Source organism: Siniperca chuatsi, linkage group LG7, assembly GCF_020085105.1.
Source record: "Siniperca chuatsi isolate FFG_IHB_CAS linkage group LG7, ASM2008510v1, whole genome shotgun sequence".
In the NCBI taxonomy this organism is placed as follows: domain Eukaryota; kingdom Metazoa; phylum Chordata; class Actinopteri; order Centrarchiformes; family Sinipercidae; genus Siniperca; species Siniperca chuatsi.
The window spans coordinates 25,056,937-25,073,557 of NC_058048.1; the positions used below are offsets into that span (position 1 = coordinate 25,056,937).

Sequence of the window (16,621 nt, forward strand, 5' to 3'; positions counted from 1 at the left end):
ATTTTTCACAAATCTGTAACGAAATACAGTAAAGGTCCTGTGCTCAATAATTATTTGCATGTGAAATGTTGATACCGGAATTTCAGATGCACTATGAATGTGTAGTGCACACATTCAAGTTCAGCTGTGTGGGAGGCTTGTTATTCATGCAGATGTCACAAGAAAAGACCCCCCCCCCCTGCATGTCTTTGCTGCCCTAATTCCTAGGCAAGTGCTGCAGTGGGCTTGTTCTGTTGGCAGTCAATGCCTTATTGTTTGCTACTTCTTTAACACCTACATAATGTATTTCATTAGAATCTGCTGTCAGTCCCTGTCCATTCCATTTCATCTCATCACTCTTTTTTCTTTTTTTTTAAGGAGGTTGGGGCTCTTAGCACCAAATAAACAACTAGCCTGTATTCTGTTGTCATGCATCTTCCTCTGTCTCTTGTCTGTGTATTTCTTCCTCTGCCGGGAATTCAATTATCCTGGCTGTTGTTTTATGATGTTGTCGTGACATCCAATGACGGATTCATTATCTCATCTCCTGGAGTGACAGCATAGTAGCAACAGGACCGTTGTTTCCTACACTTCTGCCGTTTGCATTCAGCTTGACATCTGGACTGTGTAACTTTCTCCATCAATGATGCTAGCTAGTCTGAAGTATTTACTCTAGCCTTTGCTGGCTTTCTCTCTCAATTAAAAAAATTGTTAGGGAAAATGAACAATGTTCTGGTGCTAGGTAGTTATTTGCAGTTTCTCCTCATTTCCACCATTGACTTGAAGTTTACTTTCTGTTTTGGAGAAATAATATATAAATATATCCTGATGTATTATTTTTACATATATTTGTAGAAAAAATGAGACTCAAATGAAAGCTATGGGATTTATTTTAAGTTTTCACTTGTGTTAGCTTTTTTTAAAAAAAATTTTATTCATGAAAGGGCAGGTTCCAGGGTGACAGGAAGGTTGGCACACTGTAGTTGGTGAAAATGTTGCAATGGATTTGTGGCACTGTTTTAATATGGAAAGTATTAACCTCTGCTGGGGTTATAAAAAGGTCGCAGACTGTCGCTGACTCTGGTCTCTTTGATCTCTGTCTTTTTATGTCTTGTTAAAAATTGCACAAAACCTGAAACGAACCTCATATAGCATGGCACGATAGTGTGCTAATTCACAGAGACTGTATGCCTTTCCCTTCATTATGTACATTCTTTAATAGCACTCTCTGTGTTGCAGGGAATGAGTTTGGCCATCCTGAGTGGCTGGATTTCCCTAGAGAGGGGAACAATCAGAGTTACCACTATGCCCGGCGGCAGTTTAACCTAGTGGATATGGATCACCTCCGCTACAGTCAGCTGTACGCCTTTGACCGGGATATGAACCGTACAGAAGACAAGTACGGCTGGCTGGCTGCCCCACCTGTAAGGACATCACACGCTCACTGTACAGTAGGCTTTGTGCAGACACTCTCATTGACAAAATCACATAAAAATAAAATGTCACAGCACCATTTTAGTCACATACAGAATATTTGATAATATCCAGTGTCCCAACCAATTGTTCATAAATGATTTAGCTCATATAAGATTCTAAGGTTCAGGTCAGAATAAATGTATTCTCATGCCACCATCTTTACACACCTTTTACAGTTTTCCTGTTTCCACATTGACGAGTACTGTAGTTCTCAGGCGGATGGAGATAAATGCACCATAAAGAGAGTTCATTTTGGAAATGTCCTTTTTCTCTGGCTGCTGTCAAGGTGAACAGTAATATATTTCACTCTCATCCTGCAGCTTTTCTCTTTGCCTGCATTTGAAGGCTATGGGAGAAAGAATTATTTTTTTCTCTTGAGGGGCTGGTAAAGTAATGGGATAATGCAAATGGAGAGTGTGGTTAAATTGACAGGGATTAGAAGTGAGTCTGTGTAATTGATTCAAAAATACCCTCCCTCACATCCCTGGGAATCAGTCCTCAGATTAGAGCTACTTCACCTTACTGCATTACACTCTGACCTGCATATTTCTCCTCGACAGACAGACAAATGCAGCAGAGAAGGAAATGTATCAGAGAGCATAATTAAGAGACATGTCTGGTTCACAAGGATCATTTCTGTATGTTGGTCCATAAATCAGAAGTGAGCTCTGACTTACGGGAACCTCTTACACCCTTTGCAACTGGATGAAACCGAGCTTTGGAGGTAAGGAAAAGCAGAGTCTGGCTGATTTCTGAGCTCCCTTTTGGGGTAATGGGAGGGAATGCTGATCCCAAAGGATGCTACTGGCAGGGAAGATGCATACATTTGGTACCAGTGCTGACCTGCTACACATTGGGTGCTGTTTTTCTTGGCTGCTTCTATGCCTTTAATTTGTGGAAACATATAGTAGATGACAGCTCTACAATGTATACTTAAGACATCATCTAATTGTGTTCTTCCTCAAATCATGTGTAAAATTATTCTGTTAGATTATATAATGACAGTCTGAAGGTTGTCATTTCTGCTAAGTTACATTTTGTGTAAAGCTCTGGGCAGCTGGGATGTTTAGGGAGCAGGAAGACAATCCATCATATGGATCATTTCTGAATATTGGGCCTTATTACAGAGAGTTTACTCTGAAGTGTTCTTGATCATAACATCAAATTAGGGCAGTAGTTACATCTTCTGGGAGGCCAGAGAGGATGTGCATGGAATTAGTTCTCATGTTTTCTTTAGTTATGATCATGAAATAGCAGTTTTTCTTTTTGATCATGAGAAAAAGTTCTGTTGTAACATTAAGCTGTCGAAATAATTATTCTGTCATCATCAGAAAGGTTTTTCCAGAAATGCATTTATGTCAAGATCACCATATAATGGTCCTGTCTCAATACAACATGGTTGTTACCTTGAAACAAACAAACAAAAAACTTGATCACAAGGAAACAAAATTTAAAAGGTCTTATCAAGCCATGTACTCTCTGGGCTACCATAAAGTCCACCTAAAGGCCCCTGTATGCTGTGCAATTTTACCTATTCTATTCTATGCAAAGGTTGACATCTGTGAGCGGAACAAGGTGAAATCTTTGAATCTAAAACACTGGTCCTACATCTCACTGTGAGACACATCCACGGACGCTAGAGTTACCACAGACAGTCTGTGTCAAAATTCAGAAATTTTGGACCAAATTCTCACAATGTAACTGTAACAAGTGCAGAGCAGGAACCCAGCGGGGATTAGCCATGGATCAGCCTGGGCCCTGTCACAGCCCAGCTGGCAATTTTAGATGGCTGCTATTGTATTACATTACATTACACTACATTTATTTAGCTGACACTTTTATCCAAAGCGACTTAGAATAAGTGCATTCAACCATGTGGATACAATCCACATGGTTGGCTACATTTAGAAACAATAAGAGATAGAGAAAAGAGTTTTCTTTGTTTTCTTTTTTGGTTATTTATGGGCCAAGGTGCAGTCTGAACAGATGAGTTTTCAGTCTGCGACGAAAGATGTGTGCACTTTCTGCTGTCCTGATGTCAATGAGGACAGCAAACAGATTGTATCTATGGTGGTGGGCGCCATTCTTTAATAAAGTTTAAAAAAAACAAACATTGGCAGCACTATGGCCAAAGGGTGTTTATTACTGCATTTTTGAAACATGAGTGGCACAGATGTATGATATGAGTTGATGACATTTTTCTGCTCATATGTTTATTTGTCCTTTTTACGTTGTAGTGCTACCTTAGGCCTTTATCGCACAGTCTGACATGCTTCAAAATTGACATTATACAGTCCAACACAGATTGCATTTCATCACATACTGTAGATCCATCTGGCACAGTGTGACATAAGATTGCTGTTATCAGACAGTGGGCCTTTAGTCCAAGTGAGTTCCAAGACCAGGTCTAAATGGGGTCAAGTCCGAATCAAGGCAAATTAAGGCCTACTCCAAAACTTTTTAGAATATGTCAAGTTGTAAGTGTTTCTAATGATGAACATTAACTCCTTCAATGTATATATAGTATTGATACATATATCTAATACATAGGATTTTAATCAGTGCACAGCAGTTAGACAACATACTACACACAAATGTGATCCCTTAAATTGTTTGTGCCAATGGTAACTAAAGACCAGCTGGAGAGAAATATTTTTAAAATTCTTAGATTAGAAGTGACAAGAGGGAAAAGGTGGAGTCAAAGTAGAATGAAACAAAATAGGCATTATGTAAAACTCAACCTAAGACATTAGGGTAGTAGTGTGAAGACCAGACCAGCCAAGGATTATAAATCAGGTCCAGGGGTTTCTGTAGCTGACCCTGCGCTCCGGTCGCAGACAGTGCTCAGAAGCAGCTGAGACAAAAATGTCTTCTTCTGTGATTGATACAATATAACAAAGACTTTGCAGAACATCACTCACAGATAATGCCAATAACTGCTCAGAGATTCTGCTGTAATAACCAGATGAGTCTGGATCCTCTGGACAGCTTATCAATGACATTGCCAAGGTAATCGTGCTTAGTGGGAATATTCTAAAGCTTGGTTCAATATTTCACTGTGGTGGGAGAATCCAAGGGCGTTTTGTAGTTGAAATGAGAAGCAGAAGAGGATCTGTCGGTAGCTCTCCCTGTTGTTCCAGGTGTAAGTGAACTAAGCAGAAATTGAAACATGCAGGGACTTTGCTTAAAAGTGTGATTTGGGCTCACCTCTTTGAAGATGTGCAGCTGTGAGCTTCAAAAGGCTAAACTCTGGACATGAACTGAAGCTCCTGTTAGTGCAGAGATAGTATCACTTTAGGTGTCCCACTGTGATGAAATGTAAATAAACCGGTACACATTAGCAAACATACTACTTATACCAGCATTACTTAACTGGGATGCAAACCATTACCCATAAGATACTTTTATTTGCTGGTAATATAACTTTAATCTATCTTTATTTGTAATAGTAAAAGCTGTTTGTGAATCCCAACATTTAGATTTTTGTTCGCATTAAAAGATAAACTTATTTTCTAATAATGAGGTCATTGGCTGTTGCTCTATGATTCAGCACTCCTTAAGCAAACGTTAGGGGAAAGTCAAAACATTATTTTTGACCTCTTATCCATCAGCGTGTCTTCAAATGTTTCCAAAAACTGTGCTGGTGACTTAACTTACATTGCAGTGAAGAAAAGGAGCGGAGAGGAGGGTCGCAGTTTGTGGAAATATTGGATTTGAACAGTGGTTTCGCAAAAATATTTTCATTCATAGCGAGCTGAGGTCACAAATGGGGCTACTGCTCTCATTGCCTGGATAAGTCTCACCCAAAACTGTTGTTTCAGGTCAGAATGATGCTGCAGGCAGGTGCACACTTAAAAATGATTAGTTAGATAATAATTTAGAGTTTTCCAAGCTTGTTGACTACATTTACATTTATTTATTTATAAGTAAAAACATTAAATCTATGTGTTCATCGGGTCAGAACTTATATTTGTTTTCCAAGGCTAAAGCAGTTACAGCTAGCCAGATGAGCTTGACATTACTCCAAATTTGTGGACTTCTCATGTAGAAATGGACTTGTTAAAAGACTTCAGACTGTCAGCTCATTCCTTAACCTCCATCCTCTCTGCCGGTCCAGTTGCAGGGGTTCTTATCTTCTCATTCAGCCGAGAATATGCTGCCTTGAAATTGGCTTGGGGAACAAGGCACTAAAAATAGGGGGTAGGGTGACATTGATAATCTCTGCTAATGACACGTTAACAGTAGCTCGCTCCACAGGAGAGTGGCGGCTTTATCATGTGCAGCTGTCTAAAGCTGACAGTGTGGGCCTCGCACTACCCTGGACCACTGCTTTCTGCTGATGAGTGCCACCTGAAATTTGATGTGGGACTGTTACTCAGCCTATTTGGAAATGTGTAGTCCACTGATATAATGTGCCCCATTATAAGTCTCTAAATCCAAGATGAGAAAGGTAATGACTATTCATGAAGAAATATTTTATTAGCTTTTTCTTCTCTCCCATCTCCTCCTCCAGGCCTTTGTCAGCGCTACGCATGAAGAGGACAAGGTCATTGTGTTTGACAGGGGAAATGTGCTCTTTATCTTCAACTTCCACCCCAGTAAGAGCTTCCAGGACTACAGGGTGGCTGTAGAAGTTCCAGGAAAGTATCCTTTTAGCTTTCCTCTGTCACGCCACAGTGCACATTTGCAGTGCTTCTCAGAGTAATGATGTCTTTGTTAGTTACTTCTTTTATACAGTAGTATGACAAATTTTTTGAGCTTGATAAAATCACTAACTGACGATATTTAAACAGTAAATGTCTGTTAGAAGGGGCAGAAAGGTGTCAGAAATGGAAAGATGGATATTACATGACCCATGTGCAAAATAACACTTTTAAAGCTCACAGAGAGTTTATCAACTTTTTTGGGATGACGTATATCTGTGAAACACTTTGGGCCACAGTGAGATAAAGTAGGTCAACAACTATTTGGTACAGACTTGAATGGTTCCCAGTGGATACATCTTATCAACTCTGGTTATCCTGTAGCTTTTCATCTGGCACCACTAACACATCCAAAACACATCATTACATTCTCTAAAGCTAATGACCACATTCGCATCAGATCAGCTGCACTTGCTAACATTACAGTGCCACTAGTGTGGCTATATAGACATTTTAAGGATAAGTCTAGCAATATTCTGTGTTTTTCTTATTGTCAACAAATCCCATGAAAAGAAACAAAACAAAACAATAGCGCATTGGTCTGTCTTTCAATACTTTCCTTCTGGGGACCCACCCGTTTGTTTCTACTGAACATGTTGATCTTGAAAAACAATCAATACTACATAAGGTTAAATAATTTCCTCGGACAGCTGAGCCCTGTAGTTTTTAACAAATGTTACTCAAACTGGAGTACATTGTTATGCATGTGCTGGTCACCATTTTCATCTGCGGATTTGGAGTGCCAACCAGTATTAAAACCAGCAGGACATATATCTGGGGGAAGGTGAGCAAGTAGCTGATCTCCACTGCGTGACGATCAGCTGCTGAGACTCTCAGTAGCATATACTATACATGAGTTTCTCAGTCAATCACATGGTCCTCTATACAATGTGTGAAGTAGGTTTATGTCATCAAGCAACCTCACCAGTCATCTTCACTACTAACTGTCGATATGAGTTTGAAGGATGGACACGTTTCAAAATGAATCTACCAATACATTCGTCTAAAAAGCTCCCCTGAGAAGATGCATTCTTCTGGGCTGAGAAGTGGATCAGGGATCTAAGCACTGTGTCAAACGTGTTTAAAGTAAATGTGACTTTTAAAGACCCGCAATTTTAATGTCAGTGTTTTCTCCGAGGCTAATACTTTTGTGATATAAATTTTGCAGTCACTGTTGAGAGGAATATGAGTCAGTTGTTTATAGTGGTGTTGTTATGCTATTAGAGAGAAATGATAGTAGAGCCCAGTGATTCAGAAAGTGTTCTCTTTAGCAGCATTGGATGTCTGTCTTCCCAGCGAGCAGTGCAGAGGAATTTAATGAGTCCCACAGTTGTGATTACAGCAGGCTTAATGATCAGGGATGTGAAGGGATACAGAAAGCTGACAGATTTGTATTTATTATAATGGACATCACTCTCTTCTGGGGCCCACTGAAGCTCACGCCAACAGTTTCCCAGATGGATACGAAGCTGTGTTGCTTTTTCAGCTATGACTTAAGTAATGTGATGGTGAGTCAAAACACAGACAGAGTTTGTTAGTTTTCTCCGGCCGCCAGCAGTTCAAATCACTACACATGAGCAATTCAGTCTCAAATTATGATGATTCGATTGGCTGACAATGAGGCTGTTAAACAGCAGTTGTTCCTTTTGATTTCTACATTATTTTTTTTGTTTCATTTAGATGGATAAGTTTATGCTTCTTGCTAATTATAATGAAATAATAAAACTGTCGAAATGTAATGAAATATCCTAAATGAAAAACGTTTTTAACACATTATCAGCCTGATGATATCCTTATATTAACAAGAAATTGTTTTATTACATCTCAAATAATTGGAATTACATTGAATTTTGCCTAGTTATTACATTATCTGGCAATTATTATATATTGTTATGTAGATGTTTAGGTTACAATGTCACTGACTGCCTGGGTAGCATGATTATTACTGTGGATAAAAAAGCAGTGCAAAAAGAACATTTCTAATCTCTACTGCAAGTGTTAATCAACATCTTAAAAAGATAAAAACAAACATGTTATTTAATGTGAATAGTGAGACAGAACAATAATCAAGTTTATTTGATGATTAAAAAACAACAGAAGTAACCCCTAATCTCTTAATATCATGCGTTAATTGTAAGCTTGTTTGATGTGCAATAATTGTACGTTCTGCCTCGTGTTTTCGGCTCTGCCTTGATGGGGTGAATCTTGGGCACACCACTAATAGCCTTGCTGCAGTGTCTGTAACACCGTTTTTGAGGGTTTATTTTCATTTAGATGGAACCACATCTTTTCCTCCTGGTGCTTCTTTTGATGTTTAAAGAGAGGGCTCAGACACTGGGTGGGTTGAGAGGAAATGCAAATAAATGTGAGGGCAAAGCTCTGGCTGTCATTATACAGAGAAGCAGTAAACACATGAAGGCAAATGTGCTGTGTGTGTGAGGAAGGTAAATGCGCCGTGTGTATGAGGAGATGCAGATCCTCCGATGGGAATGTGTGCAGAGGATCCAATTAGGGGAGAAGACAGATGAAAGTGCCACTCAGAGGCAGAGGAGGTAAACAAGACAAGCTCAAAGAGTCCAAAAGTGCTTTTTCATTACACTTTGCTGTCATATACTTAAACTTTCTTCTACCTGTGTGAGGGTCAGGGATGTCACAGTGGAGCCCCACACCACTGCTGTGGAAATAATAGCTGGATGCAGCTGACCATGCTGTGCACCACTCTAAGTGGATCCAATATAGGGTGTTATTTCTTTTTGGCAATATGGCAAGTACCGTATTATATCAGAAAGTGTCTCTCTCCAGCAAAAACACCATTAAGTTACCTTTTGTTGACCTCTGTCACATGCTGGATGACTGCACGTGGGTCTAGATGGATCTTCAGGTGGTTTCTGCGTTTGTTTGTTATAATAAAACTTTTGTAGTTATTTTACTAGTAAACTAAAAAATAAGCAGAATGTTGCCCAGTTGCAGCACTGTTTTAAAATGCATCCGGTTCTGCATAACACTTCTGTGTGTTGCTTAATTATACATAGAAACTCTAAGAAAAAATAGTTGTCAATGTAGCGCTGAAAAGAATCGAAAGTTGATGCTGTTCAGATGTGTTACAGCTAAATAACTGCTGTGGTTTTAGTGTCTGAGTTATAATGTAAAACTGAAAGTCTGCTGTCTTTAAAATAAATAAATAACTCACCTGCAATATAGTCATCATTCCTCAGTGCCGTTCCTTAGTTGGATGCACAGTGACTGTTTGGCCTCTTCATATTTTTAGACAAGCTTTTCTTTTGCTTCTCATTGTCCTCTTTTAAATGTGTTTTTTTTCACTCCATGAGGAAGAGGCGAGACATTGAAGCAAAGCACCAAAAATATTGGCCATTAAAATGCAGACAACGTCAGCTTTTTGACAAGCACTCAAACCATCAGTGTTTTTTTAATAATTTTCTCTCTGACTCATGGTGGACACATTCTTCAGGCACTGAGCTTTATCTGGCTGGTTAGAGTATTTGAAATCCCAGTTAGATCCCGTCATGAAAACTGTACCTGTCAGTGTAGATTGGTCTTTGATTTACACTGTGCCAATAGGCAGTTGAGATTGTGTCAGGTCATCATTCTCCTTTTCTGTCTGAGCTGTTCCTTGAATGCCGTTTGGAATAATTCAACTACAGGTGCAGTGACCCTAACTAGAATTTGAAATAAAATACACACAGTCATGCAAAAGTGACAATAATTTACTCTGATTATCTAGAATGTACCACATAAGGTTTCTGAAAAAGGAAAATATGCATCAATTTATTTATTTTTTTTTACCACAGCATGCTGTAAGATACATCAAGATGCACTGCATAAACAAAGCTGCATTACTTTTCTCAACACAGGAAAACTACGGCAAGTGTGGTAGGTCAGAGTTGATCCAGTCTGTAAACTGAATAAAGAAAAGTTTAGTTAATTCCAAATAAGTTTGGCTAAACTGGGGGTTTGTTTTAAAACGTGTCTGACCTTTTGACGTTCGTTTGTGCTTCTTGCTCCGTCTGACACTTAACTTAGTAAATGCAATGCTACAGTTACTGATAAGAAGGAGGGCAAAGTCTATGAAAGTAAGATCCATATTGTAGTAAACCATTATTTTCCTTTTTTAAGTTTGACAGAGTTCAACAATACATAGAAGTTGAGCCCTCTGGAACAATAATATTTTTTCTGCACAAACGTATAGTTGTGGAGTTTTAATTTATATGTAGTCTTCTACGGGCTGCTCCCGTTAGGGGTCACCACAGCGGCTCATCTGTTTCCATCTCTTCCTGTCCTCTGATCTGATTTCTGATCTGCATATTTGATTTGGCATAGGTTTTATGCTTAAATTATGCTGAAGGCTGTGAAACTTTTAGGTGTCATGCTCTGTATACAAAGTGATAGACATGCCTTTATTTTGAAATTAATAGTCTTTTAGGGTCTCACTATACATCGGTTTATCTGAGTTTCAGCTGCTGGCTAGCTGGAGCGGTCTCTTATTCCTCTGTGACAGAAACTGTTTCTACCATTTCTTCCACTCTGATGTAACTTGCACCAGCTTAGCAGAAAGCAGGGAAAAGTCAACTCTGAAAAGGCAAGACATGGTATTTAGAATGCTTACAAGGCCATGCCACATTCTTCAGATGTGCACACACATCTCGCTCTGCTCTTGTTCACCCACGCCAGTGTGCTATTACTTTCATAAAGCCAGAAAAAAACGACAAGCTGATGGAGAAACTAAGTGGTGGCTTGGACTGCAATCATGGTCATGGCCAGATTGTTTTCAGGTCATCAATGGCTCTAATCATGAAGCTTCGGACTGCCTTCTTTCCTTTCTGCTCATTGGGCAAAATTGATTGTGTTCTTAAATCTTCCCCTTTATTCACAAAGGCTGTATTGATTACAGTACTTTACAGCTGAACTGCAAGCTGTTGTTGCGGCCGTCTGTAGCTGCTAACAAAGACGTAATCGCTCAAAGCTTCCAACTACCAATTTGTGCTGGTTCTAGCTTCCTTGCAGAGAGGTTTGCCGGGGAACTCTGAATTACTTTAACTATGCTTCATTTTCAGTGCGCTCTGTGCCACAGATATGCGCACATACACACTGCAATGTTACTAGCACTCCAAATCAAACAGTTCACAAACATATTCCATGCACTGTTAGAATTAGTTAATGCTAATGTTGTTATTGTTTGTATTAGGAGGAATAACCTTTGAAATCACATATATCCTCAGTTTCCCAGAAGCATTTTAACCCCAGAGAGATTATTTCCATATTCTTCTGATAGTTATTGTAAAACCTTCATAGCAAAATGAGTTTATTCTGTCAATAATACACCATAGCAGCGAGTAGAGCAGAGGAGGTGTGGAGGAGGGGATCTTACATACTTACAATGCACGGAGCAGCATTTTTTTTTTTTTTTTTTTTTTTAAATCATCACTATCAAAGAAGACAAGCAGGCAGCAAAAGTGAAATTTTCCCGGCTCTGGGTCAGAATGAGGCAGTGTTTGAGGATCACACTCAAACTCCAGAATATCGCCTATTTGGCGATAAAGTGATTATTCAGCCAACCAATTAGGGGGCTGTTTGCATGTCTGCTCCTCTCTCCTGGTGTTTTTTTATTGTACCACTCCTTACCGCTCTAGAGACAGAAGTAAAAAATGCACGGCACAGATGTTGGGGTATTTATGGCTATTTACATTATAAATGGACATCAGGGTACACATGTAGGCTACTAAGCATTTCTAACTGGCATGAGCAAGGTTAAACTTTGTCAGGAGAGAAGTTTTCAGATAAAAATATGTATTTATGTACATACTTGTCAAAGTGCACTTTCTTGCATTTAAATCCGGCTTTTAAAATGTCTTAAATATTTCGTCTGACATTAATAACAGCCTTGTAACTGATTCCGACATCCATTCTTTTTGTTTTTTGTCAAGCACCAATATGGGGGCCGTATTAATGTCAAGCAGTTTAAGAAAGGGAGGAGGGTTTTCTAAAAGTCTCCCCTGATTCATCTTCAAGAAAACACATGTATGTCATGAAACTGTGGTAACCTTATTATGGAAGCTGCCATCAGTCAGCTCTTCAGTGTCTAAGCATCCTTGTTCAGAAGCACAGCAGAGATTGTGCAAAATAATGAAGAAAAGGGGCCTTCACTTACCGCTCCATTCCCCACACACTCATACAGTACAGACACCTTTACTATACATGATCAAAGGCAGTTACAGTTTAGTTTTTACTATTTAACTGTCTCAGCGCAGTGAAGAACCACCACCACCACCCCAACCCCCTCCCTGACACCTATATTGATTTACAACTTTGAATCACAGTGGATTCATTGAGCTTTTTTGACAATGAGAAGCAGATAAAGACTTTTAAATGGCAAAGTAAAAAAAACAAAAAAACAAGCATGTGCATGAGCAATATACAAAATATTCTACAAAGTTTACAGTATTTGTACAGGACAATAGGACAGATTGCAGTGTCCAGATGTGCAAAGCTGATACACTGTTTGTTAGGTCAGTATCAGACTAGAGCTACGTTCTGGGGCCTCTAATATATAAACCTGAGAGGGATTTTATTTATTATCTCTCTATATCTATTTTGTTCTGGATTTAGGTTGATTTGTAGTGATTTGCTCTCACTTTGACATTAATAAGTCCTGTTTCTTGATCTGTGTCAAAAAAGCTTAATTATTCCACTGTGATTCAAAGTTGTAAATCAACAAAACATGAAAAAGACCTAGAGGAGTGGATACTTTTTATAGACTCTTCATTTTTGTGTATTTGTTGTCACTCATTTGGATCACTTTTTTTTTAATTGAATTCATTTTTTATGCAGTGAATTAGATAAATTAGACAGGCAGGCTGGATGGTTGAGCCACGGCTGAATCACTTTTGTATTTATGTTCATTTCAGGCAGCGTTCTCTTTGTCTGTTAGGGCTCCGCACTGTCACTTTGTAGTGCTGCGAAGGGGAGATGAATGCTGATGGATGTGAGGATTTCAATGAATATAAACCAGCTGAGCACTGCTAAACCAAGTATGCACACCAAAAGCACTGGTGATAAAACCTTCTCTTGTGCTTCTTACATCTTAGATCTTATAATCTAGTTTCCCACTGCTATTGTGCCTTAACCTCAATCTTTGTCAGATACAAAATCAAGCTGGATTCAGATCAGGTTCAGTATGGAGGTCACGGACGGCTGGACCACAACACAGAGTTCTTCACAGAGGCCCAGCCCTTCAACGGTCGCCCCAACTCCATGCAGGTAAATATTTTTTTTTGACTCATCAAAGGTCATCTTTTGTTGAATGGCATCGAGTCCTAATAATGGAGTGTACTCCAAGTCCAGGGCCATTGTATTAGAGTCCAGTCTCTAGACCACTTTTCTAATAACCTATGCCGTATCACCATCCCACTCTGCATACTAATTCTAATATGGTTGGAGGATGTTGTGCATTCACAGTGACAAAGTGACAAAATTAAGTGTACTCAAAAATGTCAGTATGCATACTAAATGATATTTGAGTGTGCTGTTGATGGACACCATTGTCCCTCAATGCAGTGCACATATGTAATGGAGGAGCTTCTCACAGCTGAAAAACATCAAAAGCAGCAGGTGGGTGGTGATGAGACAGCTACAGAAATATCTTGTAAAATAAAAAATGCAGGATTAAAACTTTGGACAAACATTTTTCTTTCTCTTTGTTGTGTCCAAATTTATTTTGCCTGTAGCATTACAAAGTCACATATAAAATATACAAAAGATGCATTAATTTCTTGTGTACTAACTGCCTTAATACTGTATCTGTATATTGTGTAGATTTAGGGCATAGCTTTGGTCTCGCATACCTTTTTCATTTCAGCCATTTTGACATGTCAGTTACACAGGCGTAATTAGATGACTAAAAGATGACTGCATTCTGTTTAGGTGTGCTGGTGTCATGATAGACGTTACTGACAGATGATATTTGGACTTGTCATCGCTGGAAAAGCACATGGCGTAACCAATGACATTAACAATGACTTCCATTCTATTTAAGTGTCCCAGTAAACCACACCAATGTGTACCTAGATCCTGACACTGGCACATCAAAGCATCTTGCAGCCATCATTCATGTTATTGGTTGCACACCGAAGGCTCATTATATACGTACATGGACCTGGAGGATTAAAAAGTATATCCACTAGTCAACAGAGGAGGGACGAATCATTTCTTGTCGACACCAGAATATCTTCCTTGAGGACTTCCACGATGTAAACATTATTAAACATGCTGACCTTATATACTACCTGATATACTACCCCCACCATTCACGTGATTCATTGTATCTTGCGGACGCATAGCCAGGGTGCACATGAAAAATTATCCGTAGAAACGCAGGATGTGTGTGATAGCCATGATGAGCCTGTGAAGGCATTGTTAAAAGCAAGTATATTAGCAGCTTTAATGGAACAGAGCCATCACTAATGCTATTAGTTACACCTGTGTGTTTTTTCCACTATGACAAGTCAGAATCAGAATCAGAAATACTTTATTGATCCCCGAGGGGAAACTCTTTCATTACAGCTGCTCACTATCACGTCAGTGCACACTTGAGAATAGAAGGAACAGAAGTACTAAGCAAATCAAAATTTAATACACTATAATACAGGTAAGATAAATTAAGTACAAAGTGGATATAAGTATAAAAGATAAAGTAAGTGTAAAGTACCAAAGTGGATTTAGAGGTTGATAAGTATGTACGGTATAATACATTGTAATAATATAAGTAATAAGTAACACTGCAATAATGAGTACTGTCAAGTTAAGAGTAGCTTATTAAGATGATGAGACAGTGGATATTGCACAGCAGAAATAGAAGTATGAATAAATATCAATAAATAGGGAATTTTAAACTGAAAACAGAGTATATTGCACAAGTCAGAATGTCTGCTATGAGAGGTCTATTCTTTCTTTGCAGCACTGCCAACAGTTTAATATTCAGTTTCTATGCATTAATCAGGTGGAAGTTGATGCTTTTACCGTAGTGCTGTCCTTTACGCAGGGAAAGAGGTGCACACATAAGCTGCTTGTAGCAACTGACTGACTCTGCCCACCAACAAAAAATATTGTGATTGTGTGTTTTAATGTTTTGTCCTTTTATGTTTTTTTTTTTTTGATTTCACAAATCAGTTTAATTAGCCTCAAATGGAGTTTGTAGTGAGTGGATCCTTTAGAGCCATTCTAATGAGGTTTAAGTGTGTTGTCATGAAAAAGGGCTGCCTGTTCTGGCAAAAAGCCACCATCTCCCTGGTCTGGGCCTCTCAGTTTAACCGCTCTATAATTTAGTATCTTCCTTATTAATCTGATTAGCTTTTAATGCAGAATCCAAAAATTGATCAAATATGGCTGCATCTGAAAAAAAAGGCTACATCTGTCTGTCTGTCAGGGGACAGTATCCATTGTTTGTGGTTTCTCCACAACATTAGGCTGTGTTTGTGAATATCATATTTGGCTTCTATGCATTTTACCCTGCTCATGCTGGCAGTTATCCTGGAGTCATTGAACGGAATGTGAATCTGATATCTACAGCTCCTTCAGATTCTCTGGCAAACAATGTGCATTATTCATGGTGTTAGAACTTACCTTTTCATGTGCACGCCTCTTAAGCTCGCACAGCGTCACAGAGGGGAGAAAAATATTTGGGAATGAACCACTGGGCTTCCATCATGGAGACTGCTTTAGGCTAATAGCATGAACCAGGTCGGTCCTTGAAATATAGAATGAAACACTGATATGCATTTTAAGCAGAGTGCTTGAGGATCTTCCTCATGTTTGCCTCCTTTTTTTTTTCCTGATGTAATTTTTTTCTTGATTAAAATGCTGAAAGGCATTAGGATGTTTATGAATAAGGTCAGGGATGAATTAGTGAGGATCAGCACCAATACCCAAGCACTCCTTACTGAAACTCGGCTGATTGCGTGTGTTCGATCTTATGTTAATGAATCCAATTAATGCGTGAGGACAGTGTCTGTGAAGTGGTCTGCACAGTCATCCTTCATCTCCTTCTCTGGTTTTTCAGTTTGTTTAGTAAAATAATAAATATCTCAAGGCAGTACACTTAAGCTGTTTCAGTTAGTACCAGAGTTGACATAGCACCTGATGAGGTGTTTGTTTATCTGAACTCAACCTGAACCCCCTCAGATCAATACTGAAAGTGTTGCAGTTAATGGATAGAGTATATTACTCTATATCAGGAGTTGAACGGAGCACTTTAATGCATCAAAAATGTGTTTGGCAAAGCTCACACTGCTATTTAGAGCATCAATATAGCATTATTTAAGGCCAGTTAAAAAGCCTCATCCTCTTTCACGCAGACAGTGATCCTCCATCGTATTAGCTTAGGTTTCATCAGTTAAGGACTCAAATTCCACATTCTCTTAAATCTTTTCTAACTCTTATTAATTCAAACA

The 16,621-nt window shown here is 38.9% G+C and overlaps 1 protein-coding gene across 3 annotated transcripts in view; it reads left to right on the plus strand.

Annotated features, from left to right (window-relative positions):
* The window catches only part of gbe1b (glucan (1,4-alpha-), branching enzyme 1b), an 84,978-nt gene that overhangs the window by 58,555 nt on the left and 9,802 nt on the right, over positions 1 to 16,621 (plus strand). The window contains exons 13-16 of one of the 3 annotated variants that reach the window (XR_006378525.1): positions 1,219 to 1,403; positions 1,632 to 1,741; positions 2,016 to 2,179; positions 5,969 to 6,099. Coding sequence is in view for 1 of the 3 variants with exons in the window: in XM_044201938.1 (XP_044057873.1) it covers positions 1,219 to 1,403; positions 5,969 to 6,099; positions 13,316 to 13,433 (434 nt within the window). In the remaining 2 variants the exon portion in view is untranslated. Of the gene's footprint in view, positions 1 to 1,218; positions 1,404 to 1,631; positions 1,742 to 2,015; positions 2,180 to 5,968; positions 6,100 to 13,315; positions 13,434 to 16,621 lie in introns of those variants that run through there. The other 2 variants (XR_006378526.1, XM_044201938.1) reach the window with 2 other exon arrangements.